The sequence below is a fragment of the Apus apus genome, chromosome 9 (assembly GCF_020740795.1).
Source record: "Apus apus isolate bApuApu2 chromosome 9, bApuApu2.pri.cur, whole genome shotgun sequence".
Lineage (NCBI taxonomy): Eukaryota > Metazoa > Chordata > Aves > Apodiformes > Apodidae > Apus > Apus apus.
The window spans coordinates 324172-340398 of NC_067290.1; the positions used below are offsets into that span (position 1 = coordinate 324172).

At 49.4% G+C, this 16227-nt stretch overlaps 1 protein-coding gene across 4 annotated transcripts in view; it reads right to left on the minus strand.

The window, feature by feature from the left end:
- Window positions 1–230: 230 nt before the first annotated feature.
- Window positions 231–16227, minus strand: part of PHF2 (PHD finger protein 2) — a 90207-nt gene continuing 74210 nt past the window's right edge. For 3 of the 4 annotated variants that reach the window (XM_051627895.1, XM_051627893.1, XM_051627894.1), the window contains 6 exons: window positions 15655–15812; window positions 7001–7278; window positions 5369–5464; window positions 4421–4530; window positions 3018–3279; window positions 231–537 (listed from right to left, as the gene is read on the minus strand). In XM_051627895.1, coding sequence (XP_051483855.1) covers window positions 449–537; window positions 3018–3279; window positions 4421–4530; window positions 5369–5464; window positions 7001–7278; window positions 15655–15812 — 993 coding nt within the window. In that variant the 3' untranslated portion in view covers window positions 231–448. The remainder of the gene's footprint in view (window positions 538–3017; window positions 3280–4420; window positions 4531–5368; window positions 5465–7000; window positions 7279–15654; window positions 15813–16227) is intronic. The other variant, XM_051627897.1, reaches the window with a different exon arrangement.

The following is a 16227-nucleotide window of genomic DNA, read 5'->3' on the forward strand; positions in this document are numbered from 1 at the left end:
CTACATTCTAGGAAAGGACGCCTGGGGAAACGCGGCTGCACAGGACGGCGGGGGTTGCCTGAGACCGGCGCCCACCGCCTCAGGGCCCGGCGCCCGGCCCCGCGCAGCCCCCCGGCCCGGCCCGGCCCGGCCGGCAGCACCGCCCGCCCCGCACCGCCCGCACCGCCCCTGCCGGCGGGCCCGGGGCAGCGCTGCGGCCGGGCCGGGCCGGGCCGGCCGGGCTCGGGGTGCGCTGGCAGCTCCGCCCGGGGGCCGGGCCGGGCCGGGCCGGGCCGCTCCTCCGCGGCCGGGTTAGTATTAACTTTTTGCGGCTAGTCACTCTCAGCACTCTGAGAAGGGACATCTATATTAAAAAATATTTATAGCAGGATTCTGTACACTCCGACCGCTGAAAGTTAAAGGGGTTACTGTCGTGGTGGCCAAGAGCCACGCGGCGGCGGCCCCGCCGCTAGAGCAGCAGCTTCCCGTTCCGGTGGATCTTCAGGATCTTGCCGAGCCGCTGCTTGGCCGTGGCCATCCCCTTCTTCGTGCGCTTCCCTGCAAAGCGAGCGGGGCAGCGGGTGAGGGTCCGCACCTCCCACGGAAACCACCCGCCCGCCTCCTCCCGCCCGGCCCCGCGCCCCGCACCTCGGCCCGCGGCCCGGCGGGCGCTCAGCCTGTGCCGGTGCGTTCCTGCCCCGGGACAGCGCCCTCCAGCAGCCCCGCTCGGGGCTCTTCTCACCCCCTTCTGCCCCCACAGTGCCAGCCCTGCTGCCCTGACACCCGGCCTGGCTGCCCCCGCGGGGGTGACAGTCCAAGCCCAGGCACCGTCCCGCTGCCCAGGGCCTCGCAGCAGCTGCTGCAAACACGGACACAGCCCCTCGCAGCCCAGGCTGTTACACTCCCCACCTTCACCACACACTCCAGGGATCTCTTGCACCTCTGCCACCCTCTGAGCACAACCTGTGCCACAGGGATACTGAGCTCGCGTGCCACCGTGAGTCCTGGGCTAGGCACGGCCCCAAGGGCTCCCGCTCTGGGACCATTCCACATACTCCTGCAGCCCCACGTTTCTTCTTGCCCTCTCTCCCCTCAGCTCTGGTGAGATCACTTGCATCCAGCCTCACCAGAAGGACACTAAGAAGTCAGACACACACACACACACACACACACGTTTCCTTCCTATGGATTTGGGCTAGCACCAAGGCACTACAGCACACCCAAAGGGGACAAACCCCACCATACCGATCAGAGGACACCACCTCGAGCCCAGGCTATTGCTCGTGAGCTGTGTGGTACAGTGAGGTCTCTGCTCCCCATGTACTGGTCCTGGGTCTGGTGCAGCTGCCACAGCTGCTCACTGCCCACTGCTCAACAGCTACCACTGTATGGCCAGGAACTCCCCCAGTCATCAGGCACCTGGGACTGCCAGGCACAAAACAACTCCCCACAGCCTTTTCTCTTCCCACCATGCTGCCATCAGTGCACTCTTGTGCAATACCTGCAGAGACTCAGCTCCTCTCCGCTCTTCCCATCTGCCTTACATTCCCCAGCCTTAAAGACCATTACAGTGTGGGTGACACTTTCCATGGGAAGTTTCCTCTTTTCTTATCCTTTTGCCTCACTATTTAAGACAGAGAGACCTTCCCTGAGGAGGTCCTAAAGCTCCCTAATTTTGCTTTATCTCACCATCTCCTTCCACAGTCTCTTCATTCCCAGCGATGCCCAATCTGGTAGTCCCCAGGCTTAGGACTCTCCTGTGCTCCATCCAGAGAGACACCCTGAAGTACCCTTGGTGCCCCCAGCTGTCCCAAGACCCTGTACAGGAGGCCCTGAAAGTGCTCTGCTCCTTGCAAGGTCAGCCACTCACTTTCTTGGCACAAGGCTCCTTCCCTCCTTTGAGGACTGATCTATACCATGGGCAAGGTGTGATCCACATGCCTGGTCAGGCTCCCTTCATGATGCCCTGACTGGACCACCCAGCTCACCAGCCGGACTGCGGTTCAGCTCCATTCAGCACTCCTCTTCCCATCACATCTTCCCCTGGCTTGGGCCTGTTTCACTAATGCCACCATTTCACCACAAAGACACAATTTCACGTTCATTCCACTCAAGTTCTGCACACAGCCATAGGTGTTACCAGCTCCTGGCAGGACCCTGGCACCTACCACAGGCTATGCATGTCCTCCCGTATAGCTTGTTCAAGCTGTTCTGATGTTTTACTGTTGGGCAGGACAATGTGCACTACCTCTAATTTGCTCTGCTCAGCTATAGGGGAACACAGGAAACATCTGCCATGTTGCCTCACTTTTTACATCAGGCTCTCTCCTAGGGGATCACACACTTCTGTCTTCATACTACATGGTGACTGTCCCACACACCTGCCTCTGTCATGGTTTCTGAGCAGAGTGCAAGCAGAGATAAGAGCTCCTAGTCCAGAACTCCAGGCCAGCCTCAGCTTTGTAGCACTTTCTCTATGGCAGACACCAAGCGACCTCTTCCTCTCTCTTGGCTTTGGTTGTGTAGCTGAGTCACTCCCAAGCTTTCACGTTCCTCTGCTCCCTTGTGACAACTCTCAGGGCTGGTTTGTGGACTCGCACTGCTCTACACTGCCTGGGTAGGATGTCCTCATGTACGCATCAGCACAGGTACTGCTGTACAACCACCAGCCAACCTCAGCAGAGCCTGACCTAGCCTGGGCAGAACAGCCTTCATGGATGCATCTTCCCCTGGACAAGACTTCACCAGACAGGCTGGACTGTGATATGACCACTGCAGGTGTTCCTCAGGAGACCTGGCCACTTCCTGGCATGGGCTGCCTCATACTCCGCAAAAAACAGCCCAGCAGCACAACACGTTTGGGCCCGCAGTGCCAGGAAAGCCAAGGCCATGGGCCTTATCTCCAACCAGACCTGACCTGCCAAAGCACTTCTACATACCCACGACACACCACATGAGGGCCCTGCGAAAGGCATGGATTACATGACCAATTCACCCTTCCCCATTCCTACACCGTAACCCCAGGCATTTCCTGGTACCTTTGGCAGAGGCATTGTTCTGCGAGGATGATGAGGGTCTCCTCTGTGTGAGGAAAACACCAGGTGCCATCGGCTGCGATCCCTTGTTAGGTTGGGCGACCCCAAAGGTGCTGGCCCCTGCGGTGTACTCGTGATCTGTGAGGCTGCTGGCATGTGACTCCAGCTTCGGCTCTGGCGAGCTGCCTTCCTGAGCCGCTTTGTTCACGTTGTTGGTTGACAGCTTCTTTTTGGTATTTTTTTTCTTCTTGCCTTTTTGTTCCTCCTTTAAAATGACAAACATGAAGCTCAGATTAATTCCCAGAAGACCCTTAGCTACGGCAAGGGCCAGTGGTGTTGCTTAGGGTCCTGATACAATAAAACCCGCAGAGTTTCCCATGCTCAGCAGTTTGCCAAGTGCTGAGGGGCTGTTCCGATGCCACCTCACTCACGGCTCCCTCTGCTGCACACGCTGGCCTTTCTTGCATCTAGGAATGTGCTTTGGGCAAGGCCTCCTTGTTAACTCTGTGTAGCCTGGGGCGAGGGGGAGCCAGCACCACAATGACCCTGCCTTCGGGCTTGGCATGACCAAACCTTTCGATGTTCCACAAAAACTGGCACCTCCTACCTTCAGGGATCTTCATACACTTTCACCATAGCATGGAGGATACTAAACATCCCACTGACTGCTTCCTGCTAGGCCACACATGTAACTGCACTTCTATATCCATACCATCAGAGCTGTCACCACCCGGTTTCTCTCGCCTACCTTCAGTCTGCTTCTTGATGAAACTGCTACCATTCTTACAGCTCTTCTACTCAACAGTACCCACCACAGAACCCCAATGCCACAAAAACCTGAATCTCCAACAACTTGCCAAGGTGTCTCACCACCCTTGCTCCAGAAGACCGTGTCACCTTCACACCTCACAGTGTCATATTTGTGGGGCCTATGTGTGTTAGGCACTGAGCATCTATCTGACCTTCAGAGACTGGACACTTACCAACACCCAAAGTGCCTCAAAGTACCTTGCTAAACTGACCCACAGATACCTATGGTTAACCAACTCTTCAGATGTAAATCCTTTGCCTTCCCAGCAGCCAGTTTCCACAGAGAAGACAATCACACCAGTCAGACTCAAATACACATCCACATTTGGTTCACGCACACTCATTTTCGGCAGCCTCCTCCTGCCTGAGCCTGGGAGCCACAGCTGGCTCACTCCTTCTCTACACCCACACCACACGGCTGCCCTCAGATTTGCTGCCACGCTGTTGGACCTCCATCCCATGTGTATCCCCTGAGCCTGCTGAGTCTTGTGTCACCAGCATGGGTAAACACTGAACAGGACTGGCACTGTATTTGGGCATGACTGCTGCTGGGCGCTTTCATTTTCTGACAGCTACTATTCCTCAAGCCACCTCACCTGCTGTGACAACTTGGCGGCGGCAGCAGCGAGTCCAGTTTCGATGGAGGCGACTCTGGTGCCCTCCCGCACGGGTCTGTCCTGGCGAGGCACCGAGGGGCCGACTCGTGCTGCAAGGAAAGCAGATGCAGGTGAGACAGGCAGTGTGCCCGTGTGAGCAGCAGAACCCCAGGGCAGGCAGCGGGGCACTGCCCCCTGCGCAGGGAAGGCCAGAGGTGCTGCAGCCTCTGTGCCCCCTTTCCCAGGATGCCTGTGAAGGTGCCGACACAGCGGCTTGGGGAGAAGCTGCCAATGAAGATCTAACACAGCTTCACTGGCAGCTGCAGCCACCTGAGGCCAAAGCCACGAGAGGTTTCTGCCTCCACTATGGAGATGGGTGACTACAGCATCATTTCCAAATGGACAGTGTTCACCACCCCGTTGAGCTGAGTGCCACAAGCCGAGGGGACTTGGCCTGCTTCTCACACACACAGCAAGCCATGGAGACTCCTCTGTGAGTGAGCCACATGCAAGGGGTCTAAGAACTCCCCTGGCCTGTCACTGCCTCTGGTGAGCTGCAACAAAAACACACTCCCAGACCACTAGCTTTGGCTGAACCTGCAGGAGACAATTCCCACACTCTGTCTTTACACAAGTCATGGCTACTCAGCTGTCTGGGCTTTCACTGCTACATCACTCATAAGGTGGCCACCAGCTGTCCCATAAACAAGAGAGTGAAGAAAATTATCCAACAACCACCCAGGAATTACTTTTTCCTGTCAGCTCATTGACAGAAGAAGACTAACACTGCTCAGTGTGAGTCCCACTCTGCTGGAAAGGATTAATACTTCACATGATAAAGATATTACTTATGGTCTTACAATTTCCACACTCCTTGAAAAATGGCACTTGTTATAGGGACTTGCACAACTGAAACTGAGTCTGGCAGCACAAACCATAGGGACTTACCTGTTGGACTGTAAGGGGCATCATCTGAACTTTTTCTTTTCTTTGATCGGGACTTGAATACTGGATTATCTTCATCTGATTCGAGAGAAGGGTAAACTACAGTAGGAAACAAAGGCAACAGCTTTAGTGTAAGAAACAGCTCCACCCTGTTGCTCTATACAGGTGTGGCAACTACAGGCATCACAGCAGGAGCAGCAAGGTCCCCTGCGAGGTGCCACCGAGTGGTAACACAGCTGCAAAGCTCTGGGATTCCTCCTGTTCCCAGCCACATGCTACTCTTTGGAGCTGCTCTCATTACAATGTGAGCACCTACTTTTAGGAAAGTGAATTTTCTCAGAGAGGAAAAATAAGTCTTTCTCTTATCTGTGGAGAAGCAGCACAGCTAGAAGAGACACAAATAGGTTTCCTTATCCCAAGCTAGACTGGACCTCAAGACACTTTGACACTTCACTCAGCACACCTTCCCAGCCCATATGACTCCTGCTCCACTGGGCAGAGAGAAATGATCTAGTGCTGTGACAGACCCTGCAAACTGCTTTCCTTGGCTGAGAGGCATCCAAAAGATGAACGTGAACCATTCTGCCAAAGTACCCTTCACAGTCCTCTGGGATAAACACCAGTTTATCTGTATAAATGTGGTCCCAGCCTTTACAAGGAAGTTTCTGTATTTTTTTTTTCTTGTTTGATTTTTCTTGCCAGTTGCTATTTGTTACATGCCTGCTGATTTTGGCATTACTGTGGTATTTGGCCACTGACAGCAGATGTCTGTTGATCAGTTGTGGCACAAACAGCCTCTGCAAACCAAGCCTGCTCATAACAAAGACTCTCCATTCCCTGGCAGCCCAAACACATAATCAGCAAATCCACCCCTCAGTAGAGCAGAGCCTTGTTCATGTGTGGCATCTGTCCCTAAGTAAGAGCCCTGTCCAACAGCTTCATGGAGCATTCCCTATCCCAATGCATGCAGTGCACTCTAAAAAGCTGGGCAGCCAACCGCTGCAGCATGGCAGAGCATCTCCATTTTCCCTTGCCATCTCTGTTAATCATGTCCAAGCACACGCTCCACTTTTCCAATTGTGACAGATGATTTCTGGTGGTCATGCTTGAGAGGGTGACTTAAACACACACACAGACTCCTGTTATGCAGCATATACCTCTATCAACTTCTTGCCATCTTTTGGACTTCAGGGTTTCCAGTCCTATCGGTCTTCACTACTTTTATTTATTTCCTCACTTCTTATATGCAAAAATGCTCCTGCAGATTATTATGGCAGAACCGATATAACTGGTGCAAACTGGCTTTGTGCCCTTTCCTGCCTCAGGTGCTTGCATTCTCTGCCCACAACCCAAATGTCACTGGCTCCCTTTTCAAAGTACAAATTCAGCTTCTCACTCATCTCAGCTAGCTATTTGATTGCTGTTGTGCAGACAAGGATATTTGTGTCACAAGTACCAGTAGCCTGACACACATTTTTGGGACAGTTTCCTCTTTCCTGGCTGACTGCTGCAGTTTCAGTGGGCTTCCATGCCTCTAAAGATCTTCTGATTGTGCCATGAAGACAATCTAACTGAATCTAATTGGTACAAGAATCCCAGGCACACACTCCCTCAGCCTGCTTCCTTTGTACTGACCGTAATCTGAATCTTTAAAACAGGCATCTAAGTGGTCCTGATCTTCATCGTAATCTTCAATGTCAATACTGTTCTTTGTGCTTTTCTTCAGTAACCGTTTGCCAGCATTTTTGTTGCTGCCACCACCCGCTTTTTTGGAGTTTTGTGTAGAGATGGAGTTATTCTTCGCCTGATTGGTGCCCCATGGTGTCTGGAGGCAGGACTCTGAGGACTGGAGGTTTGCCATCGATAGCATGCCCTGGATTGCTTCTTGCGTGCTGGGTGAGGCAGGTGGCTGGCTGTGGGGAAACATTGAGACATACAAGAGCTGTTAGTGACTCCAGAAAAACATGAACCCCTCACAAGCTGCTAGAAGAGGTGTCCTGGCTGTTGCCCTTTGAACAGCTGGCCACACCACCAAGGACACTGGTTATTTTTAAGCTAACAGCAATAAGGAGCTGGAGCACAAGTCTGCCAAGGAGCAGCTGAGGGAGCTGGGGGTGGTCAGCCTGGAGAAAAGGAGGCTGAGGGGAGACCTGCTGGCTCTCTACAACTTGCCTGAGAGGAGGTTGGAGTGAGGTGGTGTCAGTCTCCTCTCCCAAGGGACATGCAATGGGAAAAGAGGAAATGGCCTCAAGTTGTGCCAGGGGTGGTTTAGATTGGATATTGGGAACAATTTTTCATGGACAGGATTGTCAGGCCCTGGCCCAGGCTGCCCAGGACAGTGGTGGAGTCCCCATCCCTGGAGGGATTTCAAAGCCATGTAGATGTGGTGCTAAGGGACATGGGTTAGTGGTGGCCTTGACAGTGCTGGGGTAACAGTTGGACTGGATGATCTGAAAGGTCTTTTCAAACCAAAACAATTCTGTCATTCTGTGATACCACAGACAGCAGATGAGATGTGGGGTTGCTGCCTCGGGAAGCTGTGTGCCATGTGGCTGGACATGGGACATGGGGACTGCTGGCACCAGTGGGCAAGGATAGGCCAGGTAACTTTTCAAAGCCCAACAGCATTCCCAACAATGTGTTTTTTCTACTGCCAACTGTGGGTGCTTATAGGTGAGCACTGGAGGGGGATGTGGTGGTGGGCTTCTGCTACCTACTGCCAAGCAAGAGAGGAAGAATTGGAACCAGTGGAAGGAAGCTCATGATCACAGGCCACAGTTCAGTGGCTGCCACCACTCCAGATCTGCTGAAGAGCAACATTGCAGGGCACAAGCACACCAGGAGCTTTCTGCAGTGCATTGGGAGGGTTTTCCAATCTAGATGTGGGGTATATTGATTGTAGGAGATGCTGGAGAGATACAGACTGGTGGACTACAGGGTGGGTAGAAACCTTGCTTTCATTGTACATGTTTTTTGGTGTTTTATTGCTAGTTTTCAACAGGCACTTTGCACCTACTACACAAAGAGAGATGTTCCTCCAGAAGAAGCTGAGGTCAAATGATGGGTAAATTCTGACTTAGCAAGGTGGGAGAGCAAGCTCCTCACAATACAGAAGAACATAGAAGAATTAGAATTTAATTAGAAAACACCAGACATTCTTTCTGTGACAGGCAGAACACATCATCAAATATTTCCAGAACTTTGAAGTGCAGACAAATGATGAAATGCAAAAAAAACCTGCTGTGGTAATGGGTTTTTTTCCCTACAGTTATGCAGCAGAAGCCACTACACAGAGCACTTCCCAAGTAAATCAGAAGTACCACATCACTTTCTCTGGCTTGATCTTAATTGAATCCACTTTAAACCACTACAGGACTCCAGACAGAGTGACATACAAGATGTAATAAAGTTTCTGGACACTAATTGCATTTATAAATAACCCTGAAAATGAGTTAAGACTGCTGTTAGCAGCTAGGAATTCAACAAACAGAGGAACATAGAAAAATTTATTTAGGAAAGAGACATTTGAATCCCTTCCTTATCATGCCAGATGCCTTAGCATTCTCCCTGTCAAAGGCACATTTTGCACTATCTATAAGAATCACAGAATGACAGAAAGATAGAATCACAGAGTGGCAGGGGTTGGAAGGGACCTCTGAAGATCATCGAGTCCAACCCCCCTGCCAGAGCAGGACCAAAACTAGGGCAGGTCACTCAGAAAGGCATCCATACAGGTCTTGAAAGTCTCCAGAGAAGGAGACTCCACAACCTCTCTGGGCAGCCTGTCCCAGGGCTCTGTCACCCTCACAGGAAAGAAGTTCTTCCTCATGTTGAGGTGGAACTTCTTGTGCTCGAGTTCGAATCCATTGCCCCTTGTCCTGTCACAGGGCACAAGTGACAAGAGCTTGTCCTGCCTTCTTGATGCTCTCATGTATTTACAGACATTAATTAGATCCCCCCTCAGTCTTCTCCTCTCCAGACTGAACAGCCCCAGGTCTCTCAGCCTTTCCTCACTGGGCAGGTGTTCCAGTCCCTTCATCATCCTTGCAGCCTCCCTTGGACTCTCTCAGGTAGATCCCCGTCCCTTTGGAACCGGGGAGAAATTAACATATTTTCTCTCAATTTTCCTCCCAACTGTCTTTGCAAACACTGGACTCTCAAAACACTGCAAACAGACCATCAAGCACTGACCACTAAATGGGCAAATCAGAGAGGAACTGCCTTAAGCAACACAAGCTTCAACAAATAAATTGTGGAACATGATCAAAAACAGTGGTTCTGAGTCAAACCACAACCTGAATGTGTGGGTGAAATGTCTCAGAGACAGAGCTGCACACAGGGCAAAGTGTTTCTCATTAAGACATGTGTTTGCATGTCCTTCCATGGGAAGTGTTTCAGCTTTCTAAGCAAAAAAAATATAAAAAATTCAAGAAGAATCAGGAAGCAATTTTGAAGCTCTGAAAGGCCATATCCTCTTTCTGTAGCTTCAGCAATGATTTAAAAAAAAAACAACAAAAACAACACAAAACCCCACAACAAAACATTTATGAAAGAAAACTATCATCTGTGAGTTACAACTATGATTTAAAAACCATTTAACTGGAAGGTGGGAGCAGGAGCAGAGCAGCTGGAGTGTTTCTGCCGCCCATGCTCCCCTTCCAGCTGGCTGGAAAGGGCCCTTCCAACATGCGTCAAGGTGGCACTTGGTGACAGCACAGCCCTGCTCGTGCTCTGCAGGCCCTGGCAGCCTTGCTCTCCTTCCCTCAAGCTAAAAAATTACTTTGGAGATGCCCAGAGACAAAGATCTTTAACAAACTGCCTGGTTTGTGCCTTTTGCTCCACTTGAGCATTTTGCTCAATTTTATTGTGTCCTTGTACTCTTGTAAAGACCAGGACATACGACTGAGAGATCACTTTACTGCAATAATCATCTGCTGCCCTGCAGGGTCTGGTGATTGTCAGCTATGTGTACGTGCAGGAAGCAAGAGATCCACACTGGGAAACACCAGCTGCCCTTGCACCACCCAGTGTCACCCAGTTAAACCTTGGTGCAGCTGCTGCACAGTCCACAGACCAAAGAGCTGCTCAGATGGCCAACAGGGCATGGCCAAAGCAGCACAGTGGCCACCTCAGTGACCCACAGGGCTGGGTTGTGGAGGACAAGTCTGAGGTCTGTCAGGCCCAGCTCCCACCCTGAGCTGCTCTGGAGCCCAACAGGCCAAGGTGGCATCCACACCAAGCAGCCTGGGCTCGCCAGCCTGCTAACGAGCCGTGGGCATTGTCAGCACCAGCAACCACCTTTGTGCTGCTGCTCCCCAGAGCTGAAATGGGCAGCACGTGTCCACAGTACTACCGGAATGAAGAACCAACGCAGAAAGGAAAGTTTGCTGTTAAAACTCATCCTAAATAAAATCTCCCCCAGGGCTGACCAACCTGCAGAGCTGGTGGGGACAGTGTGATTAGGAGCAGGGAAGGGCAACACATCTCCACAGGAACCCAAGGCAGAACATGGGCCTGTGTAGCACAGATGGCTTTGTGCCCTGTGCTGTGCTCTCTGCAGTGACTTGCTGTGTTGGGACCTCAGTGTCCCAGGACAGCTTGCTGTGGCCAGCAGCACCTTCACCAGGGAGAAGGGCACAAAGCATCCCTCCAAAGAGGGGCTATCCCATTACCTGCCTTACCTGCCTAGACTTGATAAGAGCATAATTTCCCACCATTTCCCTGACAGCATGGTCTGGAGCCAGTGGCAACAGGCACACAGTCCTGATCATGACAGAAACACAATTCAGCAGGCAGAGACTGAGGTTTTATCTCCTCAGTTGAGGCTGGCACCCTGAAGCTCGCAGTGGAGATCATTCAGGGAGCCCATGCCCTGCTTTTCACAACCAGTTCTACTCCTGCCATCTCTCGAGAGTTCAACATCTCTAGGCAGATCATCTTCCTTTCACAAGCAATTACTGAGCCTTTCACCTATACCCTCCTATTCAGTCAATGTATTTATTAATTTCAGCAGAATATCACTGACTGAGGGGTGGCTTCTTCCCCATTCCCCATGTTGCCCACACAGACAGCTGGAGGCACCGATGAGCAAGGTGGAGATGGGAGACAGACTCACTGATGCATCTGCCATCCTTGTATCAATAGTCGTGAGATGGGGAGAGACTCCTTCTGCAGGACAGAGGTCCTGCAGAAGGGCTGCTGTAAATGTGTAAACTGCCTGAAAGGGCTGAAATGGATTATGGAAAAAAGCTTGGAAGGACTGGTGGTAATGTGGTCTTGAACTGAGCACAATTATTTGTTGTTTCCAGGTTTGATTCCATCAAATGGAAGGAAATACCCCTGCTGGCATTACCTAGGTTGCTTTAGCAAACTAAAAATGACAGTCCAATATTTTACAGATAAAGTCATTATCACAACAAGCCCTGACTTGCTTCATAGAATCATAGAATCACAGAAAGGTTTGGGTTGGAAGGGACCTTAAAGATCATCTACATCCAACCCCCTGCATGGGCAGGGACACCTCCCACTACACCAGGTTGCTCAAGGCCCATCCAGCCTGCCCTCCCTAAGTCACTGGTGGGGTGCAGCAGTTCTGGTGCTTGTCTGCCAGGGCTCCATGCTTCAGACTGGAGAGCTGGCACTCATCCACACTGATGACTGGGGAGCAAAGGAGATCCTGCACCCACCAACCTGCACTACAGCTACAGGGAGCATCCAAAACACACGTACATATATCTAGGTATGTAGATATAAATACACATGTATGCCCACCCTTGATTTGCCTTGCAAGCCGAGAAAGATGAAAATTGCTCCTGAGAGTCAGACACGACCACACTGGCATTATGTTGCGACCGTGTGTTAGCATATCATGTTTCTTCCACTTTTTTAAAAGAAAGCACATTATGGCCATTTAAAAAGCCTAGTACACTATGAAATGAAACACAGTAATTTCATTTATCGGGAGCTTTTTTCAATCAAGCTGCAACACACGCTGCCAAAGCCTAATTGTTTATACAAGAGCCAAAACTGATATGACACATTCCCAATAAACTGCCACACACAGTGTAGTAATTCATGCAGAGCTGAGTTATATGACTGCATTGGTGACTTTGATTTCAGAAACCACAATGTCTACAAATACACTGGGTACAGAGCCCCAGCTGAAGGGAGGAAAAATGAGCAGCCTGAGTCCTACTCCATCCCTGAGTGGCAGCTTCAACCCACTGCAGACAGCAAAAGATACCTGCCAAGCAAGGAGCAGAATCTTTGAAGACCATTTCTTTAACCTGTTGTTTCCACTCTTCTGCACAGAGCAAGCAGGCAGTGAACATGTTACACATGGAAAGGGCAGTAGTCTCAATAGGGCCAAGGCAGATTTATTGTAATTCTCACAATGGTTGATGACTTTTCTTATTTTATACCAAACTTCAAGCACAGGACTTAGACTACACCAGCAACTTTATTCCCAGAGTTAGATACACCTACCTACCAGCATATTTAATTACCTGCCAAAAGGTGAGGCTAAATTAAAGAGAAACATTACTTCCATTATGCAGCATAACACAGGATGAAAAAGCAATTCACAGGAACACTCACAATAGGCAACAAGTGCCAATGCAATTATTTCCTTTGAAGAGCAGATGCAGAGTCAGGGCCAGATAAGAGAGGAGGAAAATCCAGAACCACTGACCTACTTGAGCTCAGACAAGAGAAAATTACATGTTTCCTGGGAGCTGCAGATACAGTGATACCTCTCCCCATGCCCTCTGCAATCACAGGAGGTGGTTGGCCGTGATGATCAACCACTCCTTGCTAGGGGTAAGGCAATAATAAAGGAAAAACAGGACTTAACTGAGATGAGATCCCTTCCCTAGAAACAGCAGCCTTGTCAAGACAAGGATATGTCATGACTGTGTTACTTGATTTTAAAATAATTCGCTGTTTTCACCCCTATTAGGAATGAACACAGAACTCTTGCAGACTCTGCACACACACCTCTGCTCAGCATGGAGAGGGGGGTCTGTGTCCTGCAACAAAGACTACATTCTAAATGTTGATGCAGAAATACATGCCTGTCTCCCAGAGCTGCTTGGTACTTCATCATTTGTGCATCCTGCATGAAGTCATTCTATGTCATACACTTTAATCTCTGGCAGCCAGATAAGCTGTGGAAGAGACAATTGCCTAATAAATTGAGGAAGGTTGAACCAGGAGATGTTGTGCTTCAGCAACAATCACTCCTTTCGATTCCTCAGCAGCCCTGTCTCCACACTGCAACCTTAAAAAATTCCATCTCTCTCAAAGTCAAAAAAACTCCTTTTAAAAAACAAAACAAAACATAAAACCCCCACCAAAATCAAACAACTCACTGATAAAATTTTGCTTCTATGGTTTCCCTTGGTAACTTATTCCATCTGTACCCCTTTGACCACATAGCATCTCTTGGAATTCTTGGCTGTGGCTTTTAACTTCCAGTCTTTCCCAGGTTTAGATAATATCTTCCTCTCTGAGGGACCTTCTCATCCTGCTTTGACAGGTCCTTTCACATCTCCAAGTTGCACTTTTCCTGAGTCGTGCACACCCAACACCCAGCAAGGGCACAAGCATGGGTGAGAAGCACAGCACCAGACTCTCTTTGTCCAGCCTGTTCTCAACTCTCAGACCTCTCCTGCAGCTATTTCTATTTTCTCCACAGGTTCTGTGGCTTTGTATAACCAAGGCAGAGGTAGAGAAAATGGGGAGGAAAAAGATGCTGTTGGGCTACCCCAGCACATGTTGAATGTAGTATCTACCTGGCTTTACTACTCAAAGTAGACTGAGCTGCTCTGCATGTATAAAATGGTGCCACCTGTCTCTTGCTTCCATGCAACATCTGCTCTATCTGTCACCAGCAGAATCAATGGTGCTTCAAGCAGCCTGCAGAACTAAGACACCCTGCCTGCCTGGTGCAGGTTGTTTTCAAATGAAGGCAGGGTGGAGATGGCAATCCCAGACAAGAATAGCTTCACTGCACGTTTCACATCATTTCCCACATTACCACCCAGCCTGCTATACTCATCTTTCAGAGAACAATTCCTTTGTTTGCACAAATATTTAGAGGCTAGAAACTTGTGCCAGCTATTTACCAATGGTTCACAGCTTCCAAAAGTACCAAGGCTGTGGTCCCTGTGAAGCAGTGGCGAGTGCTCAGTTAAATACCTCTGGGTTTCTACAGCCAGGGAACAAATAATTCAGGAAATTATTTGCAGCAGCAGCAGCAAAGATCTACTTCATCAGCAGACTACTGGGGCATAAGACACAGCAGCTTATGTCTGCAATGCCATTCTGTGCCTGCAAGCCTTAAACTCAGCTGACACTCCCCAAGCCCCTTCCTGGGGATTTGCTCCTAAGATTTGAGTTAAGCAAGACATTTCCTACGTGAAGAGCCCCACTAGCTTCTTTCAAATCAACACACAGACTTCTACTACCTAATTCCTCTGTCAGTTGTTTAAAATCAGATTTGGCCTGTAAAGACTGGAGCTAGTGAACCCAGACATTTGTTCTGAGATGGTCCAAACACAGCCCTTGCTCCAGTCTTGAACATTTGAGTCTGGGAACCATAGTTTCCAAATTTGCATTACTTTCCACTGCTTATTATTTGGATTACTAACAGACCTAGTGCTGTACCTTACTGACCATATTCCAAAATACCCAGTGTCAACTTCAGTGTCCACAAAGAGTGGTCCCAAATGAAGCACCACCAAGCCCAGGAAAGTGCTTCCACTTTGGGTACAGAAGTGCCCATGAAAGAGTTTGGTTTTTAACAAGCCATGTGTTTTGGTGGGGAGAAGTATGACCACGGGTGACTGGGACAGTTGATGGTTTCCTATTTTCTTCTTAGAAACATTCCATATTCAGGGAACTGTGCAGCACCTCACAGAGCCTTTTGGAAGGAATGCTGGTCATTTAGATTACTTGATTACATTATTATGACACTAAAAAACATTATGCCCTCCAGCTGCATTCACTGAGCTCTCTCTTCTTTTTGAATGATTCATCTATTATAGTATTACCATTAAAATGGGTGTTTTTTACAGATGTTACATGCCTCTGCTTCAATTATACCACCAAAATCTTTCCCATACACTTTCCCACCTCTTCATCCAGATCACAGGATAAAGGAAAAATTTGCTTACTGGAAAAAAAGCAATGACTGAGCTGTAAAATTCATTCTCACTTTCACTCACACAACCACAAAAGAGCAAATTTTGTTTACAGATAAGTGGAAGAAAACATCCCTTGCAGCATACCTGTTGGTGTTATACTCTAAACCCCCAACTTCCTTGCTTGCCTGCAAAAGATCAAGAATTCCTGCTGAACTTCCACTCTCTTTCTTTACTTTGGAATTACGTCCTGGCTTTGCCTCTGTGTCAATGTGAAGCAAGTCTTCATCTGACGAGTCATCACTCTGCAAAAAGAGGGAGATGGCTCAAAAAAACCCAGAAACTCCCTAAGTCAACAAAAACAACACAATAATTTTTGCAGCTTGCTGCCCCTCCAAAAACACAAGGTTGGCATAAATAATTTGTTTTTATTAAAGAAAAACAAGCAAACAAACAAAAAGCCCCCAAAACAAAAAACAAGACCAGGCAGACAGTAAAAAAAAAGGTTTCCTTGCAGCCCGTAGGCATGGTAGGTTTTTCTTTCTGCTTCTAACGCTGGAGAACCAACTTTGAGAGCTGATCTGCATGTGGGATCAAACCACGGCACCAGTGGTGTTTCCAGATGCTGTGTTGCCTTCTCAGCCCCTGCTCCTGTTCTTCAGACCCTTGTAGCAAAAGAAGTGACTGTGTGGTCACCTATCAGCCCAGATATGCATCAGG